Consider the following 14,512-nt stretch of genomic DNA (forward strand, 5'->3'; position numbering starts at 1 on the left):
GCTGTCCCTCTGTGTAGTTTGCAAAACTAGGCACTTGGTGCTGCCGGTCCAGGCAACCACACGTTGATTTCCAGAGGTAAAAACTATGGCCCGTATTTATACTCCGTTTGCGCCGAATTAGCGTCGTTTTTTTCGACGCAAATTCGGCGCAAAACTAACGCCATATTTATACTTTGGCGTTAGACGCGTCTAGCGCCAAAGTATGGGCAAATAGCGTCATTTTTTTGCGTGAACGCCTTCCTTGCGTTAATGAGATGCAAGGAAGGCGTTCCCGTCTAAAAAAATGACGGCGACGCAAATGCGTCGTATTTATACTCCCGGGCAAAAATCACGCCCGGGAGTTGGCGGGTCAAAAAACCCCACATTTGCGCCACTATTTAACGCCTGGGTCAGGGTAGGCGTTAAGGGGCCTGTGGGCTCAAAATGAGCCCACAGGTGCCCTCCCCTGCCCCCAAGGACCCCCCCTGCCACCCCTGCCCACCCCAGGAGGACACCCAAGGATGGAGGGACCCACCCCAGGGACATTCAGGTAAGTTCAGGTAAGTATAATTTTTTATATTTTTAATTTTTTTTGGTGGCATAGGGGGGCCTTATTTGTGCCCCCCTACATGCCACTATGCCCAATGACCATGCCCAGGGGACATAAGTCCCCTGGGCATGGCCATTGGGCAAGGGGGCATGACTCCTGTCTTTACTAAGACAGGAGTCATTTAAATGGCGTCTGGGCGTCGAAAAAAATGGCGCAAATCGGGTTGAGGCGATTTTTTTGCCTCAACCTGACTTGCCCCATTTTAAGACGCCCTAACGTCATTTTCCCCCTATGCCGGCGCTGCCTGGTCTACGTGGTTTTTTTCCACGCACACCAGGCAGCGCCGGTCTGCTAGCGCCGGCTAACGCCATTCCATAAATACGGCGCCCGCATGGCGCTTCAGAATGGCGTTAGACGGCGCTAAATTTTTTGACGCTAAACTGCGTTAGCGCAGTTTAGCGTCAAAAAGTATAAATATGGGCCTATATCACCTAATGCTCTAATCTTTATGATAGCTTGGTCAAGCAGTTAGACTAATCTTGGAGAAGTGCAAATCATTAGTTGTACTCACATTATCAATCATGCAACTCACACATTTGAAGGAATAACTCAAGACCAATTTATAAAACTACTCCAAATTTTATATAAATTTTAAGACCAAGATTATCAAAATTGGTTGAGAACTTTTGAAGATATGGATTTTTGAAGTTTTAATAAATGCAGTCTTTCTTTGCATACTTATGCACCATGGCAATCAATAGGAAGACACCTTTAAAAATTCATATAAAATCACACAGTTGCTTTACCAAGTCCTGCTTTTGCATGTTGGTCTAGGTCATCGGTGGACACGCTGTGCCAGTGGGAGAAGTTTGTGCGGCTACCGGTTCCTGCGGGAGCAGCGGTGGAAAGTCCCTTAGAGCTGGTGCAGGGCCACTGATGGGGACCACTTGGAAAAAAAAGGTCTGCTCTTGCAAGTTTAAAGGTGGTACCTTGGAGTCCCCGTGGAGTGCCTAGGTCGCAAGGGGCGAGGGAACCTTGGGACACAGCCGGTTCTTCGTTCCAGGGCACAGGGTGGCCCGGTGCAGAGCAAATCGATGAGACTCAGAGATTGTGCGCAAAGGTGCCCTTTGGATCTGGAGGTAGGTCTCTTTGAAGGTTGCTTACAGGATAATGGGGGCACTCTGGCAGGAGGCCCAGGGTGTTCCTGAAGTCCCTCGACTTGGGCTTCCTTCTGGTCCTTTTTCAACTCTGGGCGAGACGGATTTCATGGTGTCTGATGTCAGCTGACCAGTACCCCGGGTATTGATACGGTCCGGCCACTGGAGGGCGCAGTGCCACTAATCTTGGCAGACTTGTAGGGTTTTTCCTTGTGTTCATCTGTGTGTTGTCGGGTCCGGCTGCAACTTCCGGTTCGAGAGTTAGCAGCCATTCAGTGAATTGACCCTCACGAGGCTGCTGGTTCCTTTGTTGTTGCAGAGTGGTACTTCCACTCTGAAGGGAGTTCTTGGGCAACTGATGAAGCCTGGAGGTCCTCTGGGTTTCTTGAGGTCAGTCCAGTTGTCCAGTTTCTCCACAGCGGCGATTGTCGGGTCCTAGGTGCAGCAGGGAGGGTTTGGCGCATTTTCTTGATGCAGCAAGTGCACAGTTCTCGTGTCTAGGTTCTTCTTTTTGCTGCTCTTCTTTGTGTCCTTTGAATCTGTCTTCTTGGTCTAGGGATTCCCACTAAATAGTGAATTTAGAGGGTGTTTTAGGGGATACCTAGTAGTGTCTAATGGGAGACTTACCTTTGGGTGGCTACATCCACTATAGTGACCACTTCCTGTGGGAAGGGTCACTTCCCTAAACCTGATTGGCTATTTTTCTTCCATATACAATGGAAAAAAAATATGAAATGGAGTGTCCACCTCACATGCAACAACTTAAGGGTGGTGCATGCCAGGTGGTGCTACTCCTCCTACTCTTTGTGTGATTTCCCGCCTTTGCTCCTGCCAAAGGTGGGGGTTTGCAAAGGAGGAGGCCATATGCTCCTAGCAGCAGGCCTGGGGGTCCAGTTTAAAGGGCTGTGAGCCCTTTGAAGCTCACCACCAGAGCAGTGCACGTTCCTGAGGGAGGGGATGTTAGCTCCTCCACCCACGAGGGGCATTGTTTTGCAAACCAAAGAGACAGGGTAGCTAGCATGGATAGAGCCAGTCACCAAGCATGCCAGGGTAGTTAGCTTTTGCAGGGGGCACCTCTAAGGTGGCCCCTGGGTACTTTTAGGGATAAATCCAATACTGGCACCAGTTTGGTTATCATTCTGAGTTGTTTGATACCAAACAACCCAGGATTCAGAGTGGCCACTATGTAGCTGGGAAACTTGTGCTCACCAGTGCCCAGCACATGTATTAAAATAGCTGCTCTGTTCACTCACTATGTCCCAGGTTTGGCAAAAACACAATGGAGCATATTGCTCATGCAACTATGCCCTCACATATAATATGGAGCACCCTGCCTTAGGGCTCTAAGGCCTGCAAGAGGGGTGTCTTACCCATAGTAAATGCAGTGTATAGTGGACAGGGCACACAGGCAGTGTGCCATGTTGAGTTTATGTTTTAGTTTTGCACCAGGACACTGAGCCTGCAATGGCAGTGCTGAGTGCATCTGGATGATGGCCCTAGAGTGTGGCACAATCAGTGCTTCTGCCCTCAGGGGCCTACCCATAGTACCCCATGCCCTGGGTACGTAAGTACCCATTTACTAAGGACTTATAGTGGTAGTTAAGGGTGTATCCAATAGTGCCACTGCATTACAACAATTTTAGGGAAAGAGCTCTGGCCCAGGGGACCTGGGTAACAGGGGCCCTAAGCACTACAACTTCTAGGCTACATCAAACACCAGGCAAAAAGTGGGGGCTAACCATGTCAAAAAGAGGCCTTTTCTTACACTGCTCTGCGAAACTACTGATTGAAGGCCACCTAAACAGACGAAAATGACTCGATGCCCACTACTTGATTTCTTTACGGCCTTCGGGCTCGTTGACATGTGGCGCACACTTAACCCAGGGGAGCTCCAATAACATTTCACACCGGTGTCTATGGTAGACTGTCGAGGATAGACTACTTCTTTACCTTGCTCCACCTGATCCTCCACTTTCGGGAGGTTCGTCAACTTGCAAAGGACATATCTGACCACTATGCAATTTGGGCAGTTTACGGCTTGCCTGACTGGATAGGGCACAGGTGGATAGTACTTAATCCTTGGTATATAATGATCCCTCACATTAGGACGGAACTCCATGTAACCACGGATAATTACTTCAAACAAAATGAGGGATTAGTGGATTCGCCATGAACGCTGTTGGAAGCCTATAAGGCTGCTATAAAAAGCCAGGGACTTTCTTTGATATCAGAGCATAAAAAATATAAAAAGGAAAAAGGAATGCCTGGAGACATTAGAGAGAGATATCCATAACCTGAAATCTGGACTCTTAGGCCCAGACTCAGACACCGTACGACACCGCCTAGCCCTAAAACAAAAGGAGTACAGAGATCTTGCGACAAAGGCATCAAAACCCCATTATCTAGCCACCCAACATCATCTTTTTGAGGCGAGGATAGAGCAGGGAAGTTCCTAGCGTGGCTTAATGGCAAAGAGAAGGTTAGGAGATGGCTAGTTCAAATATTAACTGCCACAGGAGAGCAGAAAAGAGATAGGCAAGGCATAGCAAATGCGTTCACAACATAGTTCAAGCAAATATACACACCGACACTCACAACTGCAGCTGATGAATCCCTAGAGCTGCTAGCAGATATTCGATTACCCACTCGGACAAGCTGCTACTACAGCAGGAAATTACAGAAGATACGATAGTACAGACAGTCAAAGACCTTAATTTGGGGAAAGCAATGGGACCCAATGGCCTCCCAATTAAACAGTACATTGGCACCAACAATAGCCACGTATCTACTAAAAATGTTTCTTGAAAGTCGCAAGGATGGCATATTGCCCAAGGATCAGAGGATAGCCTCCACTGTAGTGATACACAAGGAAGGTAAACCACCAGAAGACTGTGCCTCACATATGCCAGTTTTGTTGCTCAATATGGAGGTTAAAGTCCTGACGAAGCTTCTGGCCTCCTGGCTGGTCCGAGTGGTCACAAAGTTAATCCACCCTGATCAGTCCAACTTTATGTCAACTCACAATACTGCTCTTCATCTGAGGCACTTACATGGAGTGCTGGGTTGTGCGGTGAGGATCTGGGAAGATGCCCTGGTGCTCTCTCTAGATGCACACATGGCCTTTGATACTGTGGAGGGGTCGTTTATGTTTGAGGTGCTGAAATGGTTCAGATTTGGTCTCTACTTTCTGTCATGGATTCAACTCCTTTATACTGATCCACTGGCTCAAGTTACCTTAAATGGAGGCACATCCTTGGTGTTCAAGCTTCAGTGAGGCACCCATCAGTGCAGCTCGCCCTCCCCCTTTCTATTTGCCCTCATCCTAGAACCACTTGCGGCTTGGATCTGGGGAGACTTTCTGAACAGAGGACTTTGTTGGACCGCAGACTGGGAGGACAAAATCTCCCTTTATGCTGATGACATCTTACTTTATGTTGCCGACCCGAATCACACCCTAGACAGGACCATGCATATCTTAAAGCTTTTTCATCAATACACTGGGTACACCATCAACTGGAATAAATCCCTGATCTATCTTTTCCACTGGCGGACACCACGATTGCTGATTGACTGTGCCTCTCGGGTGGTCACAGAAGGGTTTAATTATTTGTGGATCTACATCACTGGAGACCCACATATCTTTTACACCCAAAACCTCGATCCCCCATTAACTTACCTGCTGAGGGACGTTTAACACTGGAGGGCCCTGCCTCTGTCGCTCCTGGGGAAAGCTGCCATCTTTAAAATGATGGCACTTCCCTGTTTTCTTTATGCTCTACAAAATACGCCATACCAGATCCTGTCAACACATTTCCAAACCAGCGACCAGGAGATTTGTACACCACTGTGAGGTGGAGGATCTGCGAGAATAGCGGGCAAAAAATTGACAAGATGCTGGTATGGCAGTATAGCCCTACCAGAAATACCGAAATGCTACTGGATGGCACAACAGGTAGTCCTTAACCATTGAGTCCATTTCCCAGATACTGAACCGGCTTATCGACTGGACAGGCTGGCCATGAGACCGAGGGGTTACCTCAGGGCCATCTATGGAAAAGCGAACCCTTTGTCATTTCCGGGACCAACAGCAGTTACCCTTGCTCTATGGCATAAAGCACTACACACCTTGGCCTGGCAGGATAGGATCACGCAAGCTACACGTCTCTGGGACACGGCAAGACTAGGCATTCTAGGGACACATTTGGGATTCCACAAATGGGACCTCATTGGCATTGCAAGCATTGGGGATCTGTGGCCACAGGGTGGTGTTATTCTGCTTGCAGACCTGCAGGCCGATTACCAACTGGCACCTGCAGAGGCCTTTCGCTACGTGTAAATCAGTCATGCACTGCAAAAGGCAGTACTGAAAGAGGAGGAACTCCGGAGGCATCCTCGCTAGAAGATAACTACTAACTGATCACTTGTCCAAATTAGCGGTGTCCCTCACATATTGTAAACTAATCAACAACTCACCTGATACCCTTACTCGCTTACCAGAACACCGGGGCAGGATCTTGGGGGTCTAGAAGATGAATGGCTTGAGGCTTTAGCATCCCCAAGGGAAGTGGCCATATGATCTAGATTTCATTTAGTGCAGCTAAAAATACTACATACATCCTACTATACATGCACGACCCTACTGACCATGGCCAGGGCAACAACAAACTTATGATTTCAAAAGTGTGGTCAAATGGGCAACTTCTTCCACATGATATGGAGCTATACAGGGATATTGGGAATCAGTAGTGATCTGTCTAAATAATGTGTTTGAAAGTGCTACCAAGATCCCCCCCCGAAGAGGTTCCTGTTAAATATATGGTAGGAAACTGACCACATTATGATGACACTAGGGTCAATGGTAGCAAAAGGTAATATTGTACATGCTTGGAGAGAGGACCAGCCACCACAGCTATGCGATTGGAAGTCGGATACGGACTGGTGCATGCTGGCGGAGAGGGTAGTTTATGAAAGCCGGGGCTGCCCACGTAAGTGGACTAAAGTATGGGGGCAATGGAATGACTATAGTGGTTAGTTGTGCTCCCCTCTCGGATCCACGGGAAACAGTACTGAGCAATAGATGCCTACAGAGACTGCTATTGTACAGTAAACTACCTATGGCCTGGGTAGTGGGTGGGGAGCGGGAGGAAGGGGTGAGGGAATTGATCTGATTTGATTTGCGACTTGAAGCTACACTGTATTATGTTCTCCCTTGGATTTATTTGCAATAAAACATTATTTGTTTAAATTGTTCTGTGAAGTTATTTGTTTTTGTATACATTGTATACGATAATATACTAACCATCATTTATCTGTCCACTTCGTTTTTGTTAGCTACAAAAAAATAAATACCTATCTACTTGGCTCCCCAAAGGAGGCTAGTGCACCGAGTGAGATAGGATTTACAGCACGAATGGTATCTTATGTGTTTGACATTATTTACAAAGTCAATTAACATTTCACAAAATAATCTTCTTGTATTCCTGTGATTAAAACAGTTATACACTTTCCCTAGAAACTCTTTGCTTATATTTATTGCCCTAGTGATTTGAAAATACCACCTGGCACTGCAAATTGGTATGAAACATGTCTCCAGGTGATCACGTCGAAAGACATATATTTTACAGCTTTTTGACCAATGGCTATACAATGATTTGCTCTGTTTCTTTGCAGACATTCCGGTGAAAACATATGTCGATCGACAGTCAACTCATGTTCTTTCCTTCACCCCAATCTGCATTATAACTTTGATTATAAAGTATGGGTGAAAGCAGAAAACGCCTTGGGCGAAGCCGTATCCGATGTGACCACTATGAGCACACTGCATCTAGGTAACCGTATGCTAAGCAACATGCCTGCTTCCTGTACAAAGTTCAGTTCTGTCGTAAGTCACTTAGAGTACCCGGTCCCTTCAACCCCATCATTGGTTTACATCGAATCATAAATGCTTGGATTCCAAACATATTGTAGGCAGGTTGGTTGAAACTGAAGGTCTCAGGTGGTGTTTTGTATTCCCATCTTACTAATATTTATATATTGTCAAGCTTGCCGTGAAAAATGAAACATCCCCTTGTTTCCCATGAGCAACTTAAGAAAATGAATATATACTAGCACCAGAAGAAACTAAAGTGCACGGGAAGCTTGCTGTCGTTTAATGGCTTTAAGAACAGACGTCTTAAACATCTCCTTTAACATCATATCCTTTATCTCATTTTCACATCTCAATAATGCTCCATGTGTAAACCTAGTTGCAGCAGCATCGTCATTTCAACCTTCACCTTAACAGCAGTACCCCCTGTGTACAGTGCTGAGAAAGGACAGAGATACAGTATAAAGTGGTATATAAAAACAAAATAGTTTTATTAGCGCTGTTAATAACTGTGGAATGGCTTCTGAACACATACTGTAAAATGTTGTACACGTGAAACATGAAGGTGCAGTGGCAAAGAGTGAACTGGTGTAGAGTGGAGTGGTGCAAGGTAGAGTGCAGTGGCATAGAGTATAGTGACGTAGAATGCAGTGGCATGTAGTGCAGTGGTGCAAATAGATTAGAGTGGTGTATAGTGGATTGGTGTAGTGTGCTGCAGAATGGAGGGGTACAGAGTACAGTGTATTGACATGGAGTGTGTAACATAGGTTTAGTGGCATAGAGTGCAGTGTAGGGTGGCATGAGGTAGCATAGAGTAGAGTAGCGTAGAGTGCAGTGTCATAGAGTGGAGTTGCACAGTATAGATTGCAGTGGTACAGAGTGCAGTGGATTAAGGGGAGTGGAGTGGCAAATATTGGAGTAGAGTGTAGAGGTGTAGATTAGACTGCAAATACAGAAAACCCATTTTCAATTGAAATGACCATTAGATTTGTACAGATATGCAGTTTTACTGATAAAAATGTACAGTGCACAAATGATAATGTGTGGAAATGTTATCACCTAGTGTATTGATTCCTTTTGTTTGTATTAAAATATTTGTTTCCACCACCCTTCAAAACAAACCTTTATAACAGCAAGACTGTTTCATAAGTCCTCTCACTTTGAAGTCAGAGAAAGCAAAATGAACAAAAGCTCCCTCAGAAGACAGAGCCTGACGTCTGACCTCTGTCTTTGAATGCACAACAAATATGACAAGATAAGAAAAAGATTTAAAGGCCTATTTACAGGAAGCATGCACTTGGAAGAATACAGTAAGTAGGCAATGCTCTATGGGAGAGATGACAAAAAGCTGAACGGCCTAAAACAAATAAAGCCAGCAAACAAAAAGCAAGCGAATGTTACAAACCACCAAGCCAATGGTAAGCAGTGGGTAGAATGCATTCCCAGGGAAGCTTTCCGAATGTCCCCAAGATGTGTTTAGCAAATCAGACAGCTGCACTGTCTGGTAGACTTCAATCTAAAATGCATCAGCAAAACAATAATAAGGCTGGCAATTCCAGACCAATTAGCTTTACCACTGTTTGTTCCTTTTACTTTTAGTGTCCCCAGGGAGTGCATGTGTTTTTGTTCACTCTCCTGTATGCTTCTTCCCTTCCTGCTCAGCTTTTTTTTTTTACATTCCCCTCCCCAGCTGCTTCTTGTACTGTTTCCATATTTATTTAGTTTTACTTTCACAGTACAAGTATCAGAATGCAGAGAGAAAATATACTGGATCTATTAATAGATGGAAGGTGATTCTGGGGAATCATGTTTGAATCCTTGGCTCTACATCCCGTAAATGACAATGGCCCTCATTCCGCATTTGGCAGGCGGTAGAGCCACATGACCTCCATGTGACCAGAACACCGCTGGCCCTATTTTGATTCTACCACTGGGCAGCGGGACACAGGGCCTTAACATTGATGCTGGCTCGTAATACCAAATTACGGGCAGTGGAAAGCGCAACGGGGCTGTCCATGGGGGCCCTTGCACTGTCATGGCAAAGGCTGGCGGACTGGGGAGTTGTAATCCCGGGGCAGCGCTACATGCATCGCCACACTGGTGGATTACAACCGCTGAGACCGCCAGGATGTCGCTCTTAAGACCGCCAGACTTGTAATGAGGGCCAATATTATTAATATCATAAAATGTTACACAAAACAGTATCATAAAAATATACACACATCATATAGGTTAAAAAGTAAGACATAAAAACAGTAAATACGAAGAGCACCAGTCAATGCCTCCTGAGCATAAAATACTGGTCTAGCTCCCATTAAGAATGTCAAGGGCCCATACCGTGACTTCCTTTCCTAACCCTTAGGGCTCCCACTAAGAAACTAGCCAAGCTAAAACAGACCTGGACATTTGATAACATCTGCAAATAAAGTAGGGCAGGTCGTGCTTGTACAAAGCCCATTCCTTTTAATAACGGTAGAATAAAACGTTGTCTAAGTGGGCGAACATGGTCACAAAAAATAACAAAGTGCATAGTGTCTTGGTATGAAAATTCATCGCAACTACAAGGCCTTAAATTTACAACCCTGTCTTACCCTTGTGGTTCGGCTCGTAACCAGCACAGAAGGCTGAGTCTAAATAACGTAAGGAGGAAACTGTGCTGGTGAGATGTAACTACTTCTAAGGAAAGCTCCATTCTGGGACTGAACCCAAGACAGAAGTATGTTTTTACCCAGACCAGACCATTCCTTGTGATTTGTCCTGGAGTGGCAAACAATTCTGGGCGTTCCAGGTTCTCCATGGCTATTCTAATGTAGGTGAGCCACTGAATACTGTGCCCATTCTCCAAAAATAAACAATCATCAATAATTAATTGGTTTAGCTTCGGGTTAGTCCAGATTAATCCACCCTAATAATGGACTGTAGGAGGCTGGACTGGCTTGTAGTGAGTACCAAGGGGTACTTGCACCTTGCACCAGGCCCAGTTATCCCTTATTAGTGTATAGGGTGTCTAGCAGCTTAGGCTGATAGATAATGGTAGCTTAGCAGAGCAGCTTAGGCTGAACTAGGAGACGTGTGAAGCTACTACAGTACCACCTAGTGTCATATGCACAATATCATAAGAAAACACAATACACAGTTATACTAAAAATAAAGGTACTTTATTTTTATGACAATATGCCAAAGTATCTTAGAGTGTACCCTCAGTGAGAGGATAGGAAATATACACAAGATATATATACACAATAGCAAAAATATGCAGTATAGTCTTAGAAAACAGTGCAAACAATGTATAGTTACAATAGGATGCAATGGGGAAACATAGGGATAGGGGCAACACAAACCATATACTCCAAAAGTGGAATGCGAACCACGAATGGACCCCAAACCTATGTGACCTTGTAGAGGGTCGCTGGGACTATTAGAAAATAGTGAGAGTTAGCAAAATAACCCTCCCCAAGACCCTGAAAAGTGAGTGCAAAGTGCACTAAAGTTCCCCTAAGGACAAAGTAGTCGTGTTAGAGGAATAATGCAAGAAAGACACAAACCAGCAATGCAACAACTGTGGATTTCCAATCTAGGGTACCTGTGGAACAAGGGGACCAAGTCCAAAAGTCACAAGCAAGTCGGAGATGGGCAGATGCCCAGGAAATGCCAGCTGCGGGTGCAAAGAAGCTTCTACTGGACAGAAGAAGCTGAGGTTTCTGCAGGAACAAAAAGGGCTAGAGACTTCCCCTTTGGTGGATGGATCCCACTCGCCTAGGAGAGTTGTGCAGAAGTGTTTTCCCGCCGAAAGGACGCCAACAAGCCTTGCTAGTTGCAAATCGTGCGTTTGGCGTTTTTGGACGCTGCCGGGGCCCAGGAGGGACCAGGAGGTCGCAAATTGGACCTGAAGAGAGAGGGGACGTCGAGCAAGACAAAGAGCCCTCACTGAAGCAGGTAACACCCGGAGAAGTGCCAGAAACAGGCACTACAAGGATGCGTGAAACGGTGCTCGCCGAAGTTGCACAAAGGAGTCCCACGTCGCCGGAGACCAACTTAGAGAGTCGTGCAATGCAGGTTAGAGTGCTGTGGACCCAGGCTTGGCTGTGCACAAAGGATTTCCGCCGGAAGTGCACAGGGGCCGGAGTAGCTGCAAAGTCGCGGTTCCCAGCAATGCAGCCCAGCGAGGTGAGGCAAGGACTTACCTCCACCAAACTTGGGCTGAAGAGTCACTGGACTGTGGGGGTCACTTGGACAGTGTCGCTGGATTCGAGGGACCTCGCTCGTCGTGCTGAGAGGAGACCCAAGGGACCGGTAATGCAGCTTTTTGGTGCCTGCGGTTGGAGGGGGAAGATTCCGTCGACCCACGGGAGATTTCTTCGGAGCTTCTGGTGCAGAGAGGAGGCAGGCTACCCCCACAGCATGCACAAGCAGGAAAACAGTCGAGAAGGTGGCAGGATCAGCGTTACAGAGTTGCAGTAGTCGTCTTTGCTACTATGTTGCAGGTTTGCAGGCTTCCAGCGCGGTCAGCGGTCGATTCCTTATCAGAAGGTGAAGAGAGAGATGCAGAGGAACTCGGCTGAGCTCATGCATTCGTTATCTCAAGTTTCCCCAGAGACAGAGACCCTAAATAGCCAGAAAAGAGGGTTTGGCTACCTAGGAGAGAGGAAAGGCTACTAACACCTGAAGGAGCCTATCAGCAGGAGTCTCTGACGTCACCTGGTGGCACTGGCCACTCAGAGCAGTCCAGTGTGCCAGCAGCACCTCTGTTTCCAAGATGGCAGAGGTCTGGAGCACACTGGAGGAGCTCTGGACACCTCCCAGGGGAGGTGCAGGTCAGGGGAGTGGTCACTCCCCTTTCCTTTGTCCAGTTTCGCGCCAGAGCAGGGGCTAAGGGGTCCCTGAACCGGTGTAGACTGGCTTATGCAGAATTGGGCACATCTGTGCCCAACAAAGCATTTCCAGAGGCTGGGGGAGGCTACTCCTCCCCTGCCTTCACACCATTTTCCAAAGGGAGAGGGTGTCACACCCTCTCTCAGAGGAAGTTCTTTGTTCTGCCATCCTGGGCCAGGCCTGGCTGGACCCCAGGAGGGCAGCTGCCTGTCTGAGGGGTTGGCAGCAGCTGCAGTGAAACCCCAGGAAGGGCAGTCTGGCAGTACCAGGGTCTGTGCTACAGACCACTGGGATCATGGAATTGTACCAACAATGCCAGGATGGCATAGAGGGGGCAATTCCATGATCATAGACATGTTACATGGCCATATTCGGAGTTACCATGGTGAAGCTACATATAGGTAGTGACCTATATGTAGTGCACGCGTGTAATGGTGTCCCCGCACTCACAAAGTTCAGTGAATTGGCTCTGAACAATGTGGGGGCACCTTGGCTAGTGCCAGGGTGCCCTCACACTAAGTAACTTTGCACCTAACCTTTACCAGGTAAAGGTTAGACATATAGGTGACTTATAAGTTACTTAAGTGCAGTGAAAAATGGCTGTGAAATAACGTGGACGTTATTTCACTCAGGCTGCAGTGGCAGGCCTGTGTAAGAATTGTCAGAGCTCCCTATGGGTGGCAAAAGAAATGCTGCAGCCCATAGGGATCTCCTGGAACCCCAATACCCTGGGTACCTCAGTACCATATACTAGGGAATTATAAGGGTGTTCCAGTAAGCCAATGTAAATTGGTAAAAATGGTCACTAGCCTGTCAGTGACAATTTGGAAAGAAATGAGAGAGCATAACCACTGAGGTTCTGATTAGCAGAGCCTCAGTGAGACAGTTAGTCACTACACAGGTAACACATTCAGGCACACTTATGAGCACTGGGGCCCTGGGTTACCAGGGTCCCAGTGACACATACAACTAAAACAACATATATACAGTGAAAAATGGGGGTAACATGCCAGGCAAGATGGTACTTTCCTACACAACCCCCCCCCCCAAACGAAGGACAATAAGACTAGCCATTACCTGATGAGTCTTCATTGTCTAAGTGGAAATATCTGGAGAGTCCATCTGCATTGGAGTGGCTACTCCCAGGTCTATGTTCCACTGTATAGTCCATTCCCTGTAGGGATATGGACCACCTCAACAATTTAGGATTTTCACCTTTCATTTGTTTTAGCCAAAGTAGAGGTTTGTGGTCTGTCTGAACAATGAAGTGAGTGCCAAACAGGTATGGCCTCAACTTCTTCAGAGCCCAGACCACAGCAAAGGCCTCCCTCTCAATGGCAGACCAACGCTTTTCTCTAGGGGTCAACCTTCTACTAATAAAAGCAACAGGTTGATCCTGGCCCTCATAATTAAGTTGTGATAGGACTGCCCCTACTCCTAATGCAGATGCATCAGTTTGGACATAGAATTTTTTAGAGTAACAAGGGCTTTTCAGGACAGGTGCAGAGCACATGGCCTGCTTCAGCTCCTCAAAAGCTTTCTGACAGCTTGCTGTCCACAATACCTTTTTAGGCATTTTCTTGGATGTGAGGTCATTAAGAGGGGCTGCAATGGAGCCATAGTTCTTAATGAACCTCCTGTAATACCCAGTGAGGCCTAGGAAGGCTCTCACCTGAGTCTGAGTGGTAGGGGGAACCCAATCAATAATAGTTTGGATTTTCCCCTGAAGTGGTGCAATCTGTTCCCCACCAACAAGGTGTCCCAGATAAACCACCTTACCCTGCCCTATCTGGCACTTTGAAGCCTTGATAGTGAGGCCTGCCTTTTGCAGGGCCTCCAAAACTTTCCATAGGTGGACCAGGTGATCATCCCAGCTGGAGCTAAAGACAGCTATATCGTCCAAATATGCTGCACTGAAAGCTTCCAGCCCTTGCAGGACTGTGTTCACCAACCTCTGAAAAGTGGCAGGTGCATTTTTCAAACCAAAAGGCATTACAGTAAACTGGTAATGTCCTCCAATGGTAGAAAATGCAGTCTTAGGTTTAGCATCTTCTGACAATTTGATCTGCCAATACCCTGCAGTCAAAT

The 14,512-nt window shown here is 46.7% G+C and overlaps 1 protein-coding gene across 1 annotated transcript in view; it reads left to right on the forward strand.

Moving 5' to 3' along the window:
• IL31RA (interleukin 31 receptor A) overlaps nt 1-14,512 on the forward strand; it is a 1,545,596-nt gene that overhangs the window by 731,089 nt on the left and 799,995 nt on the right. Inside the window, exon 6 of the mRNA XM_069222232.1 lies at nt 7,357-7,514. Within this exon, the coding sequence (XP_069078333.1) occupies nt 7,357-7,514 (158 nt within the window). The remainder of the gene's footprint in view (nt 1-7,356; nt 7,515-14,512) is intronic.

The sequence above is a fragment of the Pleurodeles waltl genome, chromosome 1_1 (assembly GCF_031143425.1).
Source record: "Pleurodeles waltl isolate 20211129_DDA chromosome 1_1, aPleWal1.hap1.20221129, whole genome shotgun sequence".
Classification (NCBI taxonomy): domain Eukaryota; kingdom Metazoa; phylum Chordata; class Amphibia; order Caudata; family Salamandridae; genus Pleurodeles; species Pleurodeles waltl.